The following is a 19679-nucleotide window of genomic DNA, read 5'->3' as shown; positions in this document are numbered from 1 at the left end:
GACTGCTCTTGCTATTATTCATCACAGCTGAAGTCAGAGGCTTGCTCTCAGTTTTGTATTTATTTCCACGGATGCCTTGGCAGTGTGTACATTCCAAAACGTATACATTCCTGGCCATGGGGAATAAGATCATAATTCATGGTTTATATCTAAGCTTCCTGTTTCCTTCAGGTCAAATCCATTATGTGTGTTGTGTGACCTGGTGGGAAATAGTCTTGCATGTCTTTTTGTCTTTGTCAAGAATGCCCTTTCAGGTGTAACTCTGAAAGCCGTGCCTCCTTAGCATGAACAGTTCCTATAACAGTATTTCAATATCTAGAAGTCAGCAGCAAAGCAGTGCAGCCTTTAGAAATGACAAAGAAAAGATCCTCCTCCTTAAAGAATGCACAAACTACGTTCCAAAAGCTTCAGAATGACTGAGCATCTATTAGATATAAAGCTTCCTGTGGTATTTCAGTAATGACATGCAAATTCTATTATCTGCAATATGGAGTTGGAATGGCTTGATATGGCTACTGTGGTTTTCACAGACTTTCTCAACCTGTGAAAGAGCTTAAATGTGTTGCATGCATTATAGGCTCCTATGCAGGGGCAAGCAGTGCCAGAATTATGTCGTGCTCCTGCTGTCCTTAAATTCAGAGTTTCCCACAGATAATAAAGCAAATCCTGTAGAGGATGAGATGTGGGGGAAGTGGGTTGCAATCACTGGTGTTTCTGAGGTATTGCAAGTGGTTTAAAAAAAATCTTGCTTTGAATTCACTTAAAGCTTAATACAGTAGAATTATCTGTAGCTATTAATAAGAAACCTGTGTTAATTAGAGAAGTAACATCTTTTTAGAAACTTACTGATGAAGCAAATTACATGCAGGTTCTACGACTGTTCATCTTGTTGCAAACCTGAGTACATAGATTGTTTCCAAAATGAAATCTGATGTTACTGTATTTGAATACGGTTTTAGATGTAGCTTGACAGTAACCTAAGGTATCACCCTTTTCATTATTTCTTTCCTTTTAAAGATGATTTTTCAGGAGCACATAAAGAAAGTCACAGACTTGCAGCAAAATCAGGGATGTTCACAGACCACCTACTGGCATATAAATTTAGATACACTGGCTAAATATTTTTTCTGTATGCTAGCACAAGAATTTTATTCTACTTTATATCCAGTATATCCCTGGGCAGGTAGTTGAGTGGTTGGGAACTAAATTGTAGCTTTATTCTGTTCATGTACTATGTGTTTTATACTGGAAATCTGCAATGCATGCTGATTCTTTAACTCACGATGTGATTTCATTTTAGACAAAAATAGAGTCGGAACGAATAATAGGTTCAGTGGGTAAGAAAGTTCCACAAGAAATTGGAATAAAAGTGAAAAATCACTCCAGTGGCCTCTCCTTGGTACACAGTAGGGATTTTAAGCAACTGCTGCAAGGGATCACTGGGGAATCTCCACTGAGACTGGCGGAAATGAATGTTAAAGAATTTGCTGGCTTCCACATAGGACTCTTAAACAAGGTAAACATGATAGAGATCTTGCATGATTAAACAGCTGATCTGTTTTAAATGGGTAACTTTTATGGACTTAACATAGAAGAAGGAAGTAAGTACTTTTTGCTGAATTGTGAAGAATGTGCCATAGGCATAAGTAGTGAGAGGAGCAAATGCAATTTTTTGCACATGTTTTTGGGACAGTTTGAAAATCCCACAGTAGTAGTCAAAGACAACTGTGATGAAAGTGACAACCTCTGCAAAAGACAGCTAAAATTGTTAGTCCAGGAATTAACCTGGTTAGTTTTAATAAAGCTGAAAGAGATAATGCTGAATTAAATCTTGTTAAAAAGGGTTGAGTCTCCTGTACCAATTAGGAAGATATGAAGTTGTTTCAGAATATTTTTTTAGCAGTTAACGTTATTACAGTTCATAGAGCAATTTCTTCGTGCATGAGAACTCATGGGTTAACTGAAAGTTACTTGTTTTATTATAAAACTAGGATTTGAAGCCACAGGCATTCAGAAATGCATATGATATTCCTCGTCGCAGTCTTCTAGATCAGCTAACTAGAATGAGAACCAATCTTCTGAAAACACACAGGCATATCGTGGGGCAGGATGAAGGTAAATTGCCACAATTATTTATTAACAGTCTGGTACAGCTATTTAATTCACCTAAGTAGTGTTTCTGTCCTCAGTGTGGGAGAGGAAGTAGACTTTGCATCCTTTGTTGGGTCAGTCGTCCTTTCTTAGATTCTAAAGGAAAAGAATGAAACTTCTGTCTTCTGTCACAAAACATGCTTGGAATTTAAAAAATAAATTTCATGGGTGAGCTTTCCTGTACAACAGGATGCAGTATATGTTTTTATAGTGATGGTGAAAGCAAAGAGGGCTTTTATTTGCCTTTTGCTTTTCCTTTGTAGAGGGAAGAAATAGTGATTTCTAGTTCTGAAATGCTAACGCTTGAAATGGAAGCATATGAGGCTTGTATTTCCTTAGTTTTAAGGTAGACTAAATTTAGATACCTTGTTCTGCTGCAGACTGCCTTCACAGCGTTCCTGTTGCTCAAATGGGAAATTATCAGGAGTACTTGAAAATGATGCCTTCACCCCTTCGGGAGATTGATCCAGATCAACCAAAAAGGCTTCATACATTTGGCAATCCATTCAAACAGGATAAGAAGGTAGGAGAAGTCTTGCTATCTGCTGTATCATTATTTGAAAACTAACTGAATTGTAACACAGAGGCAATTACTCTAGTAGTGAATTGATGGAGTAATTATTTTTTACTTAAAAAAAAAAATGTCTTTTCAGGGTATGATGATAGATGAAGCAGATGAATTTGTTGCTGGGCCTCAGAATAAGATCAAGCGTCCTGGAGAACCCAACACTCCAGCATCACTAAAGAGAAGGCGCAGCATGTCACCGCTATTGCGACGGCCACAGTCACCACCTGTTGTGACAAACCATGTTGGTGGGAAAGGGCCACCCTGTGCTGCTGGATCTCCATCATATCTGAACCTCAAAGGCATGCCAACAAACAAAGGTATGTTGGAGTTGTTGTAGTACAGGAGCTTGTGTGGTCATAAGTGGAAATGTGTGCAAAAAAAAAAAAGGTCTCTGTGCTTTCTGTATTAATTCAAAAGGACACATAAGTTTTAGAGTTAATTAGGACTGTATTTCTTTGGTCGGCTTAGGCAAACAGGCTGGTGCTATAGCTAACGAAGTCCTGAATGAGCAGTAATTTTGAACTGTTTTTAAAAAGTGCTGAAACCTTTCACCACGATGGTTTGGAGGTAGCAAGGATTTCATTTCAGCTTTTAGTTCTCACCTGTGTGTTCTATAGTGGGGAAGGGAGAAGTGGGAAGGAAAGTGTAAAAAAAAAAAAAAAAAAAAAAAAAAAAAAGAAAAAAAAAGTTACCCACCTGTTGCAGCAGAGTCAAAAGAAAAATTTGGGGAAAAACTGGGGGAAGGAGGGGAAACTTGAGTTTACTTGGAAGTCATAACACTGAAATGGGAATACAGAAAATAACTTCACAACAGTCATATGAAACAGTAGCAGTCCAAAAGGAGGTATTTCTTTGGTTGTATCAAAGGGTGAATAAAACTACTGAAGTGATCTGACAGTGCTGAGTAACTCTACACAGTGCTTTAAACAAGAACGGATGCAGAATAATTCCCTTCTGTGTTTTTGACACTACCGTTATGCACTACTAAGATACATCTTCTTCATTTTCAGACACTGGTAACAGTATTGTCCAAGATGGTAATGGAGAGAAGAAAGCAGAAAATTGTCAGTTGCTGGAAAAGCAAATTGATGGCTTGTCTGTGCAAATGGCTTCTTCAGTTCCAGCTGTTATGGGAGAAGATGAAATGTTACCCAATGACTTAGACTCCCTACCTGATGAGTTCAATTGCTTAAATGAAGATGGCTTGGATCATAAACCTGGTACCAATGCACTTGTTCGAGGGCCTCTAAATTACAGTGTGGCCGGAGATGACCAAAAACGGGTGATGGAGTCTACTTCTGAATCCGTGCCAAATTCATTTAAAATAACACCTACGATGTTGGAGGGAAGCAATGCTGATATCAAAATTAGAGTGATGAAAGAGGTTCGCAAACCTGGAAGAAGTAAGTTCTTTATTAGTATATTAAAAATAGGCTAGGGATATAGAAGACTTTTCTTGAAATGAGGATCTATTTTGAAAATAAAACTGCAGATTTTGAATGATTTTTGATTACTTGTGTATGAGTAGTGGAAGAACAAGCAAGTAAGTACATGTATTCACAGTCCGACTTCATATCCTCACTGTACTTACTGCAGCATTCTTAAGCAGGCTTAGTCACAGTGCCATTCATGTTTTCATAGTTGGTTCAGATAAGAAAATACAGAAACCAATGAAAAAATACCAGTTTCAGATCTAATGTGTCCAGTTTCTTCTTTTGCACTACTTTTTTTTTTTTTTTTTTTTTAACTTTATACAAGACAATCATATTAATTGTGCTCATGCTCCACATAGATTAATCATCTTACAAAGAGTAATTATCTTAAACCTCTGCTTTCAGAAATGACAGCTCTAGGTTGAAACATGGCACGGTATCCCTTTGTTTGTATTAACTGCTAATCATGGCAGTGTGTTCGTGGAGGTACAAGGCTTCTCTGCTGATTAAACCTAGACTGCATTTTCGAGGGCAGGTGTTTCTAGATACTGCTCTTTTAAGAGAACAAAATCCTTCAGTGCTGCATTTGAATACCAGCTAATCAATATCACTTCAAATTATTGGTATGCTGGCTTTTTTCTTGTCTTACGTGCATTACTGTATACAGAAATGGGAAACCCTAGGTTTTGTTATTTTTCCTTTGTTAAGATTTATTGAAAATGCATTTGCAAGATCTGTTTCTAATATCTGTTTGGATTTTTTCTTCAAGATTATGAAAAAATCTTCTCTCTTCTTGAGGAGGTACAAGGACCTATGGAAATTCAGAAGTATTTCATTGAATTTGCTATAAAGGAAGCAGCAAGGTTTGTATAGAAATAAACGATTCAGAGTTAAATGCTAACTTTGTTCATGATAGTAAATCTTAATCTTTTCCAAAACAAATACGTTGTTTTGACATACTTAAATTATTACAGTTCTAGTGGTCAAACTGCCATTGTATTTTCTGGAGTAAATGGTTGTTACCTAGAGTTGAAATGTGAATTAGAAAGATGGGTGGTTATGGAAGAAAGAGCCAGAATTTGCCTGGGTTGGGGAAAGATGGCTCTATCAAATTAAATTTGCCATTCTGATGTCAGAAATGAAGGAAGCTCTTCCATGCTGGAAACAGAGAGCCTCTGGTAATACTGTTTGTCATGGCAAAATAATACTGAGTTATTTAACTGTTATTTTTGGAAGAAAAAATGAAATTACTTCCCTTCTCTTCCCTAGGTTTAAAAAACGTGTCTTAATACAACACTTAGAGAGAATACTAGAGGAACTAGAGTTCAACAGCCTACCCAACAGAGTTAATCATGTCAACAGTAGATAATAGTGTACCAGCCAGAGGAATACGGACCAGGAATGAGTTTGCTGTGCCACAGAAGAGTGGAAGAGGATGTAGCTGTTGCCCTCACCATCTTGGCAGTCAAGTGATTTTACTGTCAGAGTCTGAGAAGAAGCAGTGGAGCTTTAACTTTACGAACCTCTATCGGCAGAAGCTGGGCTATAACCTTAAGGATTTGCTATGAAAGGTGTGGCTTTTTTCCTGTGGAGGGTGCTATTTGCTCAACAGGCTGAAGAAAATAACCATTGCTGCCCCTCCTGCAGGTGATGAGAATTTACTCATTTGAACACTGTCATTAGACATTTTACGTGCTATAGGCAGCAGATTGCACTAAAATGGGGCACTGTCAAATGCACACACTGTCTGCATCGTGGAGAGATCCCGTGTGTTCCCCCCCAAATAAAACCTCCCAGAAACACCTGCACTGGTAATATTGCATGTTGCCACCACAGAGACAAGGGTCTTGTTCCCGAGAACTGCTAGCCATGCCTTTAAACTTGAGATTCAGTGTAGATTGAGAGTAAAGAAACTGCTATTGTGTTAATGAAAGCTAAAGACAGCCCTGTGACTGTTACCACCTGATGGTCACTAAACAATCTACCTCAGACTCTCTTCTGTTTTGTCTACAGACATTATGAAAGTGCACCTGAGGCTTCCCAGGTCCCCGACTTCAGTTCTCTTTCATCCTGTGAGGAGGACGGAGATTCTTCAGGTGGCCTTGGCACACGCTGTGCTTTGGAAGCACTAAAAGGAAACGCTTTTAAAAACGTGTATTTTAATGTTCATACAAAAGAGATTATTTTGAACAGTATTGTTACCAGATCACTAATTTGATATTTTAACTGTATAAATTTTTTGGAACATATGTATATATAAAATAAACCATTTTATTAATTTTTAATAAGTGCTAATCTGAGGAGTCTGTAGCGGGCAGCGTTGAAGTCCTCGAATTGTCTGGTACCAACAGACCGCTAATATTTTTTGTGAAACCAGTCTGCACACCCTCAAACTCCACTTATGGTAATAGCTGCAGAATGTGTTTGTACTTACCTCCTAGTAGCATGCACCCTGGAGCACCTGCCTCATCAGTCAGCTCAGCCTGTGCAGGGTGTACATTTTTGCTCCAAGGCGAAAGTATTAAAGGCACCAAGTTCCAGCTTACCAAATCCTTGGTTACCCGAGTTAATATCCTCTCCTCCGTTCCTCTTACTCTTTTGTTCAAAGGTAATGTTGTGTATCACAGAACATGCAACGAAGACTGAAGCACCTGCACGTAATTAATTTTTTTCTTTTTAAACAGTAATATGCCAGTAGTAAGTGGCTCTTCAGATAATTTTATTTTCAGTTGTTCTCATTTAAAAACATCCTCCTGTTCCTTTAACAGCTTTGTTTTAAAAGACAGGTTGAAGTTGTGCTCGTGTTAACAAGCTCTTTACAAAGTACTGCGAATATCCTAAGGATTCCACTTGACCAGCCAGCAGAAGAGGCAGGGAAACAGATTTAAGTTGATGGCCTGAACTTCTGTTCCTATTAGTATTTTTAGTACTAGCCAGCCTGTGAGATGTCTTTTCCTTCTCCTGTGAAGCAGTGGCCTTGTCTTTCTGGAAGAGGTAGTTTGACCATTGGAATTAAACCAGTGAGATTCAAGAAGGAAATAAAATCCAAAAGCAGCATATCTCTGTTATGATGTTAAGTGAAAAAGTGACACACGGAAAGAAGTTGTTATAAACATTTCTGAACTCTTCTCTTAGCAGTAATGTACTCATCTGTACAGCTGAACATACTTAAAAACACAGTAATCCCTTGGAATACAGTGATACAAAGGACGATTCATACCGTCAGGATCATTACACGGCAGCTGTATGTCACCACAATACACCTCTCTTGCCTAATGGTGGACTTGTAAGAGGGAATTTATTTACAGTAGGTCAGGTATACTGTGTGTACGTGGTTTTGAAATGCCAGGTTATGTGCATAGAATTGCCTGTAATACACTATTTTTTAAATAGGTGGTGGTAAGAGGAGACAGCTTTCTTCCAGTTGATTCTTACTTAAGTTTCTTTCCTGATTCCAGAGGCACTCACTTGATCATGATGTGCCTGAGCAGGGGCTGTGACCTTGTTAGTATCTAAACCTACTCATCTGACGTAGTACAGCTGTCTGCTAAATTAGCTACAGGAAGATGGGGACTTTTATTCACTTGTTTGGAAGCTTATACATCAGAAAATGAACAGGAACTGCAAAACAATCTGTTCAACTCAGTTCTCTCTTACCTCACTATTGTTTTATCTGGATAAATTGAATTTGGATTAGAACAGCGGAGGGAAAAGATGCCTTACACTGAACTGGATGTGAATCTTCGTGGGAAGAAAGCAAGACATCTTTGCAGACTGCCAATGAAAAGATGAAGAAAAATGAGTGGAATAAATCTGAGTGCATGTAGTCCTGCATCCCAAATGGAGCATAGAAGGAACGTTGCTTGATTAGAAAGCCAATGGATGCTTCGTGCCTGTGTTAAGGAGAATATTAACAGAGACAGTTCTTTGTAAGACAAGTGGCCGTGCTTGGTGTGGGTAGCAAATGCATTGGAAAAGATAGAGCCACAAGTTTTGAATGGCACAGTTCACTAGGTGTTATCCTGCTGTCAGGCCTTTCCTCTTGTGGGTGGAGACCATGACCCATGAAGCAAGAGCTGCATTACTGAGAGCGTGTTTGTAAGACAGAGCAGTCTGAGCACCAGGAGTGTTTCTGCACAGGGTCAGGGAATGGCACAGACTGGCAAATACATATGTACGTGTAGATGGAATATGGGATGCTGTATGTGTTTTGCTCAAACTGAAATTTTTTTGAGCCCTTATGCAAAGTTAAAATAATGCAGCACAGTTAAACTGTCCAGATAGCAGTATGTATTCTGCTTTTTCTGTCTCTTTTGACTCTAACTGGGCATCCTCAGTGCTTATTATCTTTAGTTTTCTCTTGTAAACTGAAGGAGTTTTCCTCTTTCCTAAAGTGAGCCCATAGCCTTGTAGCTCCTAGGGTCCAGTCGGTTGGAAGATCTCTGTTAGGTGCTGCTGTTCCTAATTCACATGCTGTACATTTATGATGTGCAGGAGTGTATTTTTGCCTAGCCAGCATCAGAAAATGATTGTCATTTTCCAAAATAAATGCCAGGGGGGCTGTAACTCTGCTGTTTGTGTTTGCAGTGGCCGAGCAATTTCCTATCTTCTTTTCTCTTCCTGTGTCTGCTCCTGGAAGGGGTGGAAAAGATTTTTTTTTTTCCCCCCTGGTAATTTTCTCAAGGTCTTGCCTCTAAACTGGCTGTAATTGCAGTGAGGTAGGGTACTGCATTTGGTTTTGTCTGTTCTTTGATACCTATTAGGAAACTTTAGATAGAAAAATAAGACTAGAAATGGATTGGGTAACGGAAGCAAACTGTAAAGCTGAACTATACTGCTTCATACCAGCCAGCATGGCAATACCACACCTTTAGCAAATGCAGCACTCCTCTTGAAGATATTGCAACCTCAGTAAGCTGAAAACAAGGCCAAAGACACCTCAGAAATGATCTGGCAGAAGCGATGGTTGGCAGAGAACTGAAGGAAGGATGGTAGTCGCTGGATTTAAAAGGAGCTGCTGCTTTCACGACTGCAAAAACGAGCTGAAGTCTGCCCTAACTGGAAAAGGAAGAAATTGGAGAAGGATAATGCTTTGGGATTTAGGAAAAACTTGTGGTCTGCAGGAATTGTTAACTTGGACTATTAAATCTGAACCTTGTGATCAGTGTTTTTAACTGTTTTAGACTGGCGTTTCAGGTAGGGAAGACTAAACCAAAGAGACTGGATGAATCTGATTTTCCCCATGTTTCCAATTCAGCTGCAACTTGGCATACGGTTGCATCCTTGAAAGGAGACTGCTGGCTTGGCTTTAGTGGTGATGTTTTTCTTCTCTCATTCTGTGTTGACAATGCTTGCGACTGTTTCTTAGTAGTGGCTAACCAGCACCGCAGCTTTGCAAGAGCTCTGTTGTTACCCACCAAGTAGAGAGCCGTGGGTAGGGGGTTCTGGTGGAGTCAGTGGGACAGGCAGTGTGCCTTGCGTGCTGTGAAAGCTGCTTCCATTTGATCTGGTTTTGCACTTCAGAGCTTTTGCTTAAGAAGCCTATGAGGCAGTTCTCAGGCCGGGAGTGCAAATCTGGTACCGTCAGCAGCCGGTTATTCAGAGTTCAGAAAAAGAACATGCCACGGAAGAAGTTGCACTGTTCGTACAGCCTTGTGGTCAGCTCGGTGGAGAATGTTTTCAGATGTGGTAAAAGAAGAGCTGCATATGCCTGCCCTGGGTTGACAGCCATGTGGGTTTGCCTGGAACGGGGACTGCATGATACCACGTAAAGGAAACAATATGAGCCTTCAACATGAGCTGGAAAGCTACTAAAGAAGGTGCCTTTTCTAAGCTTTTGCACCTGAATTGAAGCTGATACACAATTCATGGTGAAGTTGAGTAGCTTGGTCTGGGAAGCGCAGTGGAATGGAAACCCCCAATCAGATTTTCGCTGCAGATTTATCTGTTTTCTGAGAGCTTGGGGAAATTTCATGTCTACATTTGCAATGGGAGTTTCATGGATATTTTTGATTTCCTGGATCTGCTCCAACAGCAGTGGAAGTAGCCGGGTCCCTGGTGTTTATACATGCTTGCTGTCATTTCGATCCCCATCATTCCTCTGATGCAAGCAGACTTGCGAGACATCCCCAAAAATACTGAGCACCTCTGGCAGTGTTCTGTGTACTGGTGCCCCACTCACCAGTGCTGAGCAGCTGCTAGGAGCGTGCCCCGCTTGTAAAATACTCACTGCCTCACAGGACAGTGGAAGGGAGGAGGGTTTTGTAAAGCAGTTTGGTCGTTAAAAGGGCACAGCTTGTTCCGTGTGGTCCGCCTGTTTCTTGTCACTCTGTCAAAGTACGTGCATATTTTAATGTTATATTTTATTTGTAAATATTTAATACGTAGAACATATCAAAGAGATGTGCAGTCCTTTGGAAAGGGCGGAGTTGGAAAGCTTCCCCTCTTGCTTCATCTCGCAGCTGTGCGGAGAAGGAAGCGAGGCTGCGCTCAGGTCTTCTGCAGGGAGGGACAGCTCGGAGCCATCCCGCTGAGCGCGGGGAGCTTTGGGTATGTGACAGGCAACCAGAGCTAGGTTTTGGCTGGGTTTATGGAAACGCACGGACTGTTTCCTGAGGTGGTGGTGGCATGAGCCATTACTGTGTGCACAACTTGGGAAGCTTAGGAACTTGTCGGTCGGTATAACTGGGTTTTGACTGCAGAACCAGGAAGACCTAGCGGTTTTCATTGCCGTAGTAGCTGCCTGATCTCTTGGTAACGGGTGCCTCAGGATTCCAGGGTGCTTTTGTAAGTTGGATGGAAATAAAATGAGCGTTCCTCCCCAAGACTAGCAAGCGATAAATTTTTTGCTGATTGCAGATGGTTATAATGCAGCTGCTTGACTGTGGCATCCCAGACATGGAAAAATAACATTAGTTCTTCAGGCTAATTTCTGGTCCATGCAGCGTATTAAAATCCTTCATGCACAGCTGGCACGTTTAGCTTTGATTATGTTGTTTAAGTGGCTGGTCTGAGAGCAGCCTGGATCCCAGTTGCTTGCAGAATTTGGAAATGGGATTGTTCCAATTCATCTGCGGTTGGGTATTTTGGACAAACTATCTTGAGCACTTGTAGGGTTGCTAATTAGTGTTGTGGCACTCCTCTGAGAGTGTCTTTAAAGATGGATGGAGGGACTTACCCAAAGTCACACAGTGTCTCACTAGCAAAGATGGTTATAAAATCCATGCCCTAATTTGGTCTTGTACGCTGAATTCTTTCCCTGGTGTTGGAAATCCCACCACAAAGCAGCCTGCTGGCTGCTGGGCTCGTGTTGTCGGTGGGCTCCTCCCCACAGTCTTGCTGTGGGCTGGCCGTGTGCTTCAGGAGCTGGAGAACAGTGGGAGCTCAAAAAGAGGCCGGGAGGAGGCTGTGGAGACGTCACCAAAGCCCATAGGTGCTGGGGATGTTACTGCCGCCTCTTCAAACTCGAGTTCTGGTTTCTGACCTGAGCTGCTCTGCACCTTGTCTTTCTCAGCCGTCGCAGAAGTGTGTTTTAAATTCCTCTGGCATGCCCAGATTCAGGGCTCTTCCCTCTGCCAACAAGTGGGCCGGGTGTGGAAGCCGCTATCCAAAGTAGTCATTAGTGGCAGAGGAGGTGGGGGCCTGCCCCCGGAGCGGGTGAGATGAGGCGAGGGAAACCAGGCTGCCTCCTCCCTGGGGACGGGCAGTGTTCCCCTGAGGTAAAGCTGGTAAGTCCCGGCCAGGCTGTGAAAGGAAACTGCTGCTGGGTAGGTTGGGGGATGGCTTCTTCCAGAAGTGCATGCAACAGGGCCCCGAGGAGGCTCTGACTTCACGGGACTGCTCTTGTCACGGTAGGAAACCGGTAGGGGTTTGAAAATGCCCCTTAAAGCTTTGCCCTGTTCATCCTTGGATACAAATGTGCGGAACGGGAGCTCCTCAGGAGGCAGAAACCTGAGCCCAGGCTGCATCTTGGGGGAGGCCGCTGGCACGATCTCAGCTTGGGGCTGGGGTCAGTGCATGGCGAGCGGGGTGTGTGTGGTGCAGGGCACCCGGCCTCCTCTCTGCGCCTCTGTAGCCACATCTGCAATGACTCACCTCGTTTTTTTCAGTGCTCCTGTCTTAACTTGTGTGGTAGCTGATCCCTGCTGAGTGTCCCAGGGCTGCTGGGCACGTCGTGGTGTTGAGGCTCATTTTTAGCCCTTCGAAGCTCCCCAGTTACCTCTTGCGTGTGAGAAGCAAGGGCAGAGAGGAGAAAGCCTTGCAGGCTGTTCCTGATCAGGTATGCTGGAAGAAATGAGCTCTGTTTGCATCGGAGGGGAGGTTGTGTGGCCCTTTCTCTCCCCTCCCTGCCCTCTGCGCTGTGCAGGGAGCTGCTGCCTTCCTGCAGGGCTGCCCTCAGTGCGGCTGAGCCCACACGGCTGCTGTGGGGAAGCGAGGAAGCCTCGAGGGGGTTTTGCGAGCTGATTTTTGGCATGTCTGCTGACCTGTCTCCTCCAAAACCGCTCTTTGAGGCAAGCGTCTGTTTTCTGCACTTGCGTGCGCAGGACAAGGGAATAAATCACCACCTCAGCACTTTCGGCTGGCCAGGCACTCGTTAGTTCCTGCACTGCAGCAGGGACCCCCCGGGGCACAGAGGATGCTGGCCTGGGCCTTGCAGGATGTCCAGGCTGGCCTCGTGGGCGGCTGGCCCTCAGCTTCTCTAACACACGCGGCTGAAAAACCTTGGAGGGGGGAGGGGGAATTTTTTCTTTTAAATCTGGAGCGAAGTCCTCCCGCAGCGTGCTGTGCCTCCGGCTAATCCCCGGGAAACTGGTGCAGCAGCAGCAGCAAGGGCAGGGAGGGCACTGCCAGCACCAGGCGCTCCGTCCGGCCCCGAAACGTGAGGGAAAAGTGAGCTGGGTCCCCGTGGGGGGCCTGGGGGTTCCCCTGGCCCGCTGGCCTGGGACAAACCCCTGCTGTGTTCATCCAGATTTCACCCTTTCTTCCCCTCCTTCCCTTGAAAACGGCCTGATAAGCTGTGACACCGCAAAGCCTGGGCCCCTGCCAAGGCGCCCTGGGGCTGTGTCCTGACAGACGTTCCTGCTCGCCCTGCCAGGCTCCTGGCCGCCTCGCTGCTTCGTGAACGCCCACTTGCCTTTCCTTGGCTGGAAAAAGGATTAAGTGAGCAGGACGGGAAAATTAATTAGCTGCCATTTTAAGGATATAGCTTTTTGTTGCAGTCCAAAGTGTTTCGAAATGACATCGTGTCACTGAGACCAATGTGGGACTGATTAAAAGGCTTTTACCTGCTCGAGCACCGCATTTATTCACGCTGTGGTTCTACCCCAGGTGATTACAGCTTCAAGGTGAACCTCAAGGCCAAGCCAGCCAAGGGGACTTTCACCTTCACTACCAGCTCTGGCTGAGGAAAGCTGGTACCAAAGCTTTCTGATTGTTTAAACGTTCGAAATAGGTTCTCAGGGCCCTTCCCCTCCACGCAGGCATGGGCTGGGGACAGCAGGGAAGCGCTGCAGGCTCCTTGTCCCCCTGGGGCCAGAGGGGCTTCCCGAAGCATGGGAAGTGAGAGCAGGAGGCCAAAAATCATTTCAGAGCAGAAAGTGCTTGCCATTTCCTGTGTTCTCCAGGGGCAGAGCTGTGCCTGTGCTTGTGAGCTTCTGGGAAGGGGTGGTTGGCCTCCAGCTTTCACCAGAAGGCTTCAAGCCAGCTCTGCAGCAGTGGGGAGAAGGCACACCTGGGCCTTCAGAGCAGCACTGACTGAGCTCACGGCTGTATTTTGCTTCCCTGTACTGCAGGCAGCTCCAGTGCGCTCCATCTCTGGAGCTGCACAGATGGTAAGTGCCTCGGTGACTGCCAGGCTTGGAAACTAACGTGTGTAATTGAAGTTATTGGCAAAGGAGGGGCTGCAGCTCAGCCCTCACCGACCTCTGCCCCAAAGCAGAGGCGCTGGGCACTGAGCCTGGTTGGGGGCTGAACTTCTCCTGCCCCCTCTAAAGAAACAAATTCCCCACTGAAAGTGATGCTGGCTGGAGAGGAGGATTGGAGAAACCAGCAAAACTAAGGCAGATCAAGCCTGCTACGTCAGCAACAAATGCAAATTATCAGCATGTTTTTTTCCTATTTAACATAGTAGAAACATCCTGCAGCCAAATCAGCTGAAGGTATGATGGCAGCAAAAGTGTGCTGGGCAGGCTTGGAAACTCTTCCTAGTCGGGCTGACCCAAGAAGCTGTTGGCACAACTTTTGGTTTGCTTTAGAAGGGCAGCTTATCTGTAAGGAGCTGCGCTGCTCGTGCTTTGCAAGGTAAGCTCAGTGCACCTCTGGGGGCTGGTTAAGGTGCTCCTTCTTTAAGATGCTGGTGACTGGTTTTTACATGCACGTCTTCAGTGCTGGATGCAGACAACTGTGGCAGCACAGCAAGTGGTTGAAGGGTGACTGCTGCTTTCTTCGTGGTGCAATCATGATGGATGCCGTAGTTAAGCAAGCTCCTTCTTTGATAACTTTCCAACATCCCCCCAAAGAAAAGCAGAACAGCCAGTGAAAAATGAGCTCGCCCAAGGCCGCGATGGTAACTATCTCCAGCCCTACGGGGTTGCTGCCAGTTTCCCCAGTAACTGTTGCAATACCCGGCCTTGCTCCAGCCTGTCCTTGTGGGTAGGCCAGGGATTATTAGCGCACGGTAGAAAAGCCTTCGCTATGGTTAAATGGAAGGCAGAAGCCATGTCAGCACCACTAGGTATGTTGACTAAGAAATGCAAAGGCAGAGAACCCCAGGCCAGTAACATTTTCAGCCTGAGCGTCTTGTTCAGCCACTTGTAGCACGTTATTTTCATTCCCTGTACTGATCTTATCTCTAGTACTGAATGCCAGGCCAGGCGCACATTTTCATGCAGAGCTGCCACAAGGAAGGCAAGCCCGCTTGTCAATATTAGGCAGGCACTGTTCAATATGCACTCATCAGGGACCTGCTGCAGCAGGCTCCAGGTCAGAAATAAACAGACCACTCTCAAACACTTTTAGGATATCAGTTTTTATTGGACATTGCAAGATCAATAAGAAAAAATAATTTGTACAGCTCTGTGATATAACCATTGCTGCTGAAGAGTAAGGCTACCTGACACAAGAGAGACCTGATGCAGCCAACAGGGTGCTCCTAGCACGACAGTCTGAAAAAGCAATGTTTTTCACCAAGAATGACTTAGAACTGTCACACAGCAGCACCACCCACCGTGAGCAGGTCCACACAGCCTTACCGGAGCACAAATGGGGCTTCTTAGACATTACGGGTGAGCAGTCCTGCTCTAAGAGACCCTCTCCAAATGGCTCCCTGCCAACCACGGTTGTAGGATCAGTCTGGTATGGTGGTTACTGACCTCCTGCCTTGCCTCTCCCTCTCTCCACTACTTTTCTCTGCAGTTTCCTCCGGGCCTTGCAAGGACAGCTGGCTGATGTTCAGCCATTTTCTCCGTGCAGCGACTGCTACCACAGCAGCCCAATTCCCCAAGGAAAGTTTTTTGTAATAGAGGGCTGACCTGACACGATTTCAGAGGCCTTTGGTGACAGCAGTTGTCACGAGCTGATTTGTGACACCAGCTAGGAGGAGGGAACCAGAACACTTCAGGTTTCAGCTGGCAGAGTAACCCTTTCTAACCAAACCCAGTTGCTTAAGAGTGATTGAAGAGCAGCAGCTATGGATATTGCTCTAGCATTGGGGCACCCACTCCATAGGATGGGCAGAGCTAGAAAAAAGAGGCTTCATTTAACACAGTATTTTTGCTAAGCTTTTTGCCTGGAACGGTTCTTAGCAGTTTAAAAAAACAGATGCTAGGACAAAAGGCTGAATTTGCTCGGAGGCAGTGGGACATCCTCAGACTACGCAAAATTCTAGTTGGCCCCATCATTACCATCTCTTCTGCTATAGCAGGTAGGTGGGAGAAGAGCGTTCCATTTCTGGACTGAAATGCCAGAGCAAGAAAAAATTTAGCATTCATTCAGCCCCTAAGTGGAGGTCAGAATTGAGAAGCCAGTAGAGCTAAGGAGCGTATCATCCGTCCTAAGACAATCAAAGACAGTCAACTTAAATCAACGCAGGGCTCAGCTGGAAAACGAAATCAATTTTAAAGGCTCTGTTGACAGAAAAGGGGCTAGTACCATGACTTGTTGTTTACCTGTACTGTACTAATGACAGTAAACAGATACAGCTGCTGGACCCTACCCCTGTAACATTTACAGAAGGGACATTTCTTATTGATACTTAAAAACATCTCGTAGAAGATGACTTGGGAACTAGTATCCAGTGCCATTTTGAGGTACTAACACACCATTCAGCCATCTGAGGAACATTCCTATATGAACAACCAAACAGAACATAAATAGCGTGGGTAAACAAGCTGAGCATAGAAGATGATCTATGTGATCCGAAGTGAGCTGCCCTCCCCACACAGCCACCAACTGTACAGCTACATCCCAGGCAACTTGGGGCAACATAGGACAGCTTAAACAGAGGAGAGCAACAAAGAAATTAAATGTGATAATGAAAAAATAAGAAAAAAAACAACAACCTTCACACAACTATTTTCCAGTATTGTTAAAAAAAAAAAATAAAAGCAACCTTTTGACTTCCTGTGCCTACACCATGCAGGTCTCCAAGGCATTTTAGGAACAGGAGACGCTGCCCTTTTTCTGCTGTTAAGTGATGCAGTGCCCACAGTATTTCTGAAGGAGTTCCATAAACTGTAGTGCAAGCAAACTGAGAAAATAAATAGCACTCAAACATTCCCTCTTATCAAAGAACAGTAACCACAGTAAAAACTAGCTTGTTTTTTGTTTATCTGAAGTTAGGTCACCTGCAACTCTTTTTTTTAATATATGAAAATTTGAAGATGTGTTTCACAGCATAATTGTAGAATAATTTACACTGCATTGCCAATTCACAATTCATTTCCATTAACAGTGTACAAAGAAGGTCCTTAGTTTATATATATATACTTTATAAAGTCTGGAAGATCAATATAAATACTGCTCCAGAAATTAAAAAAAGTGTTTACATCCCCGACTTGAATATTACATCCCAGTGTCCTGTATTATTATTATACTCTGTAAAAGTCTTAGCGGCGCAGAGGTTCAAGTTTTCGAAATTTCAGTGACGAGCTGGATGACAAAGCATCTTGGTTTGAAGAAGAATTCACTGTGTCTGGGGACTGGAACAATACTCTACCGCGATGATTAAATACATAAAATGATGGATGGTTCCTTAATGTGTCAAATGTCCTTCAAAATAAAGGTAAAAAGTCAACGTTAATACTACTTCAGAATAGGGGCTTGGAAAGAGTCAGTCTAGGGTATACCAGCTTTTACGTACGCAGAAATACAAGTTTTGAATCCAAAGCTTAGGGAGAGATGCTCACTTTGTAAGTCTCCTAAACCAAGTCACAGAAGAGATACAAAGCCAAGATGCCTGACAAATACTGACTGCTCAATATGCAGAAGCTGCCCCATGCTGCAGACAAACTTTCCTTTCCTTCCCTGAGCTTAAGGGCAGCTCTGAGAATTACTAACTACATACACACCAAACGTGACGGCCTTATTTCAGACATCACTTGTGTTAATAACTTGACACTGTCAGCTTCCCAGCCCTTTCCACGCCTGAAGCTAAGGGTTTTAGGTAAGCACTAAATATAGCGATGCCAACTTGTTCAGTTTCCATATTTTCCTAGGCTTTTGGGAATGGCCAGAAAGATTACCAACCCCACTTCTTATCCTTTCCAAAATCTCAATTCAAAATTCTTTATTTTCTTAAAATCTTTCAGGCGTCTGACATTTTGCCTTCACTGAGACTGTGAGATTCCAATAGTTCAGGCTCTTGTGAAGAAGCAATGTGCAACAGAGGGTGAACCAGGCGTGCTGCCCTGAGATCTGAGACCATCTCGTGACAGCAGTTTGTGACTGCTAAGCTCTTACTTCCTAGGCAAACATTTAATTCCTCTACTAAATTTGCTCAGCAGGATTTTGGATGGGGAAAAGCAAAAAGTTTATTTAATTTCTTCCGGTTATCTAACTCTGTCTTATGTCCCACACATTGTTGGCTTTCCCAGATGTGGCTGTTCCTGTGTTACGTCTACAATACGCGTAGAAGAGCTGAGCTAAAGAGAGACCTGCTATTGTGCAGACGTGCTGTTTGCATAGAGCGTAACGGATACATGTGTTTATGAAGAGAAGAAATAAAACATACTTATTTTTTAGTTCTGAAGTGGCATCCATATCTTTAAATTCTCCTGCGATATGTACTATCCCATAGCAGGTAACTGCAAAGGCTAGCAGAGTCTGAAGAACTATCTGTAGGAGAGGGAAAACAATGCAACATACGGATTAATATATATAATTGCTTTTAAAAAAAACAATCTCATCTGTCAAACAGCATCTCTTTCAGTTTTTATCCAGTGACAGAAAGTGCTTTACAGAGGTGGGCAGTTCAACAGCAGGGAAAGTGAGGCATGGAAAGATGGCACCGTGAGATGGTGGCAGAGCCAAGAGCTCCCGGCACCGGGCAGACAGGCTGTACTACGGGCACTGCATCGATCCACACAGCTCCTCACCGCGATCGGGGGGACAGCACACCCTGCTCTTGTGCACTTTAGGATCTAATACTCGTTCTGAGAAATGGGTCAGCGGCCAGCCTGTGCTGCGCAGAGGTGACAGCTGCTGCTCTGTCCAAACGTCCTGGTTATGGTGGGTGTTTCACCTCCTTAACTTTCAGATTAAGCAAAAACACGATGGATAATAATTGAAGTGGAATTAAAGCACCACAAAAAAAAACAAAAAAAGCAAGCAAGAAACCCTTGCAGAAGCAGGTTGTGCTGGGCTCAGACGGGCGCACAGCCACGCCGGATAAACAAATGTCAGGCAGCAGAAGCCAGAGGGAGGAGGATGTTTATGCTGCAGGGGGTGAGGAAGGAGCCGTGCTCGGGGCTTGGGGCGAGATGTCCCCGGGTGGTGCTGGGGAAGGGGCTGGAGGCCTGGCCCTGCCCTGTGCTGGCTCTGACGGGGGCAGCCGGGCTCTGTGGGCCGGGGGCAGCTGGGGCCGAGCCGCCTCATCCCCTCCCGTCCCCACACCCCCACCGCGGCCCCACTCACGTCGATGGGCAGCGTCTCGTCCTCCTTCTCTGTCAGCCTCATGTAGGAGCGATCTGCGGGAGACAAGCGCACGGCTGCCGACGGCCCCAAGCGCCCACGATGCCGGGCACCGGGCCCCGCTTCCCCCCCAAATCCCCACCCCACAACACCTCCCGGTGCCCTCCCCGCCGCCCTCACTCACGCTGCGCCGCCGAGAAGGCGGCGTGAGCCAGGGCGAAGAGCCCGAGCCCCACCAGCCCCTTCCACAGCGAGGCCGCCGCCATCCCGGCCGCCCTGCCCGCCCTGCCCGCCGCCGAGGCGCCGCCTGATGGCGTCAGGGGGCCGGCAGCGGCACCGGGGACGGGGCCGGCACCGGGAGGTGGCGGCGCCTGCGCCCAGCGCCGCTTCCTGGTGGCGGC

At 44.9% G+C, this 19679-nt stretch overlaps 2 protein-coding genes across 5 annotated transcripts in view; one reads left to right on the top strand and one right to left on the bottom strand.

Moving 5' to 3' along the window:
* LOC311443800 (integrator complex subunit 6-like) overlaps positions 1-10976 on the top strand; it is a 41879-nt gene extending 30903 nt beyond the window's left edge. For 2 of the 4 annotated variants that reach the window (XM_084534292.1, XM_084534300.1), the window contains 7 exons: positions 1301-1516; positions 1992-2115; positions 2532-2674; positions 2805-3036; positions 3730-4122; positions 4922-5015; positions 5422-10976. In XM_084534292.1, coding sequence (XP_084390418.1) covers positions 1301-1516; positions 1992-2115; positions 2532-2674; positions 2805-3036; positions 3730-4122; positions 4922-5015; positions 5422-5521 — 1302 coding nt within the window. In that variant the 3' untranslated portion in view covers positions 5522-10976. The remainder of the gene's footprint in view (positions 1-1300; positions 1517-1991; positions 2116-2531; positions 2675-2804; positions 3037-3729; positions 4123-4921; positions 5016-5421) is intronic. The other 2 variants (XR_014697502.1, XR_014697503.1) reach the window with 2 other exon arrangements.
* Positions 10977-15162: 4186 nt separating this feature from the next.
* On the bottom strand, positions 15163-19677 carry MMGT1 (membrane magnesium transporter 1). The gene is made up of 4 exons (XM_084534698.1): positions 19463-19677; positions 19282-19334; positions 18380-18483; positions 15163-17418 (listed from the first exon to the last, which is right to left on the bottom strand). Exons 1-4 carry the CDS (start codon positions 19542-19544, stop codon positions 17256-17258), a joined length of 402 nt encoding a protein of 133 aa, XP_084390824.1. The 5' UTR covers positions 19545-19677; the 3' UTR covers positions 15163-17255.
* Between the last annotated feature and the right edge of the window lie 2 nt (positions 19678-19679).

The sequence above is a fragment of the Aythya ferina genome, assembly GCF_964211825.1.
Source record: "Aythya ferina genome assembly, chromosome: 13".
Taxonomy (NCBI): domain Eukaryota; kingdom Metazoa; phylum Chordata; class Aves; order Anseriformes; family Anatidae; genus Aythya; species Aythya ferina.
Note: the sequence above shows the minus strand (reverse complement) of the source record. Positions and strands in the feature narration are given on the sequence as shown.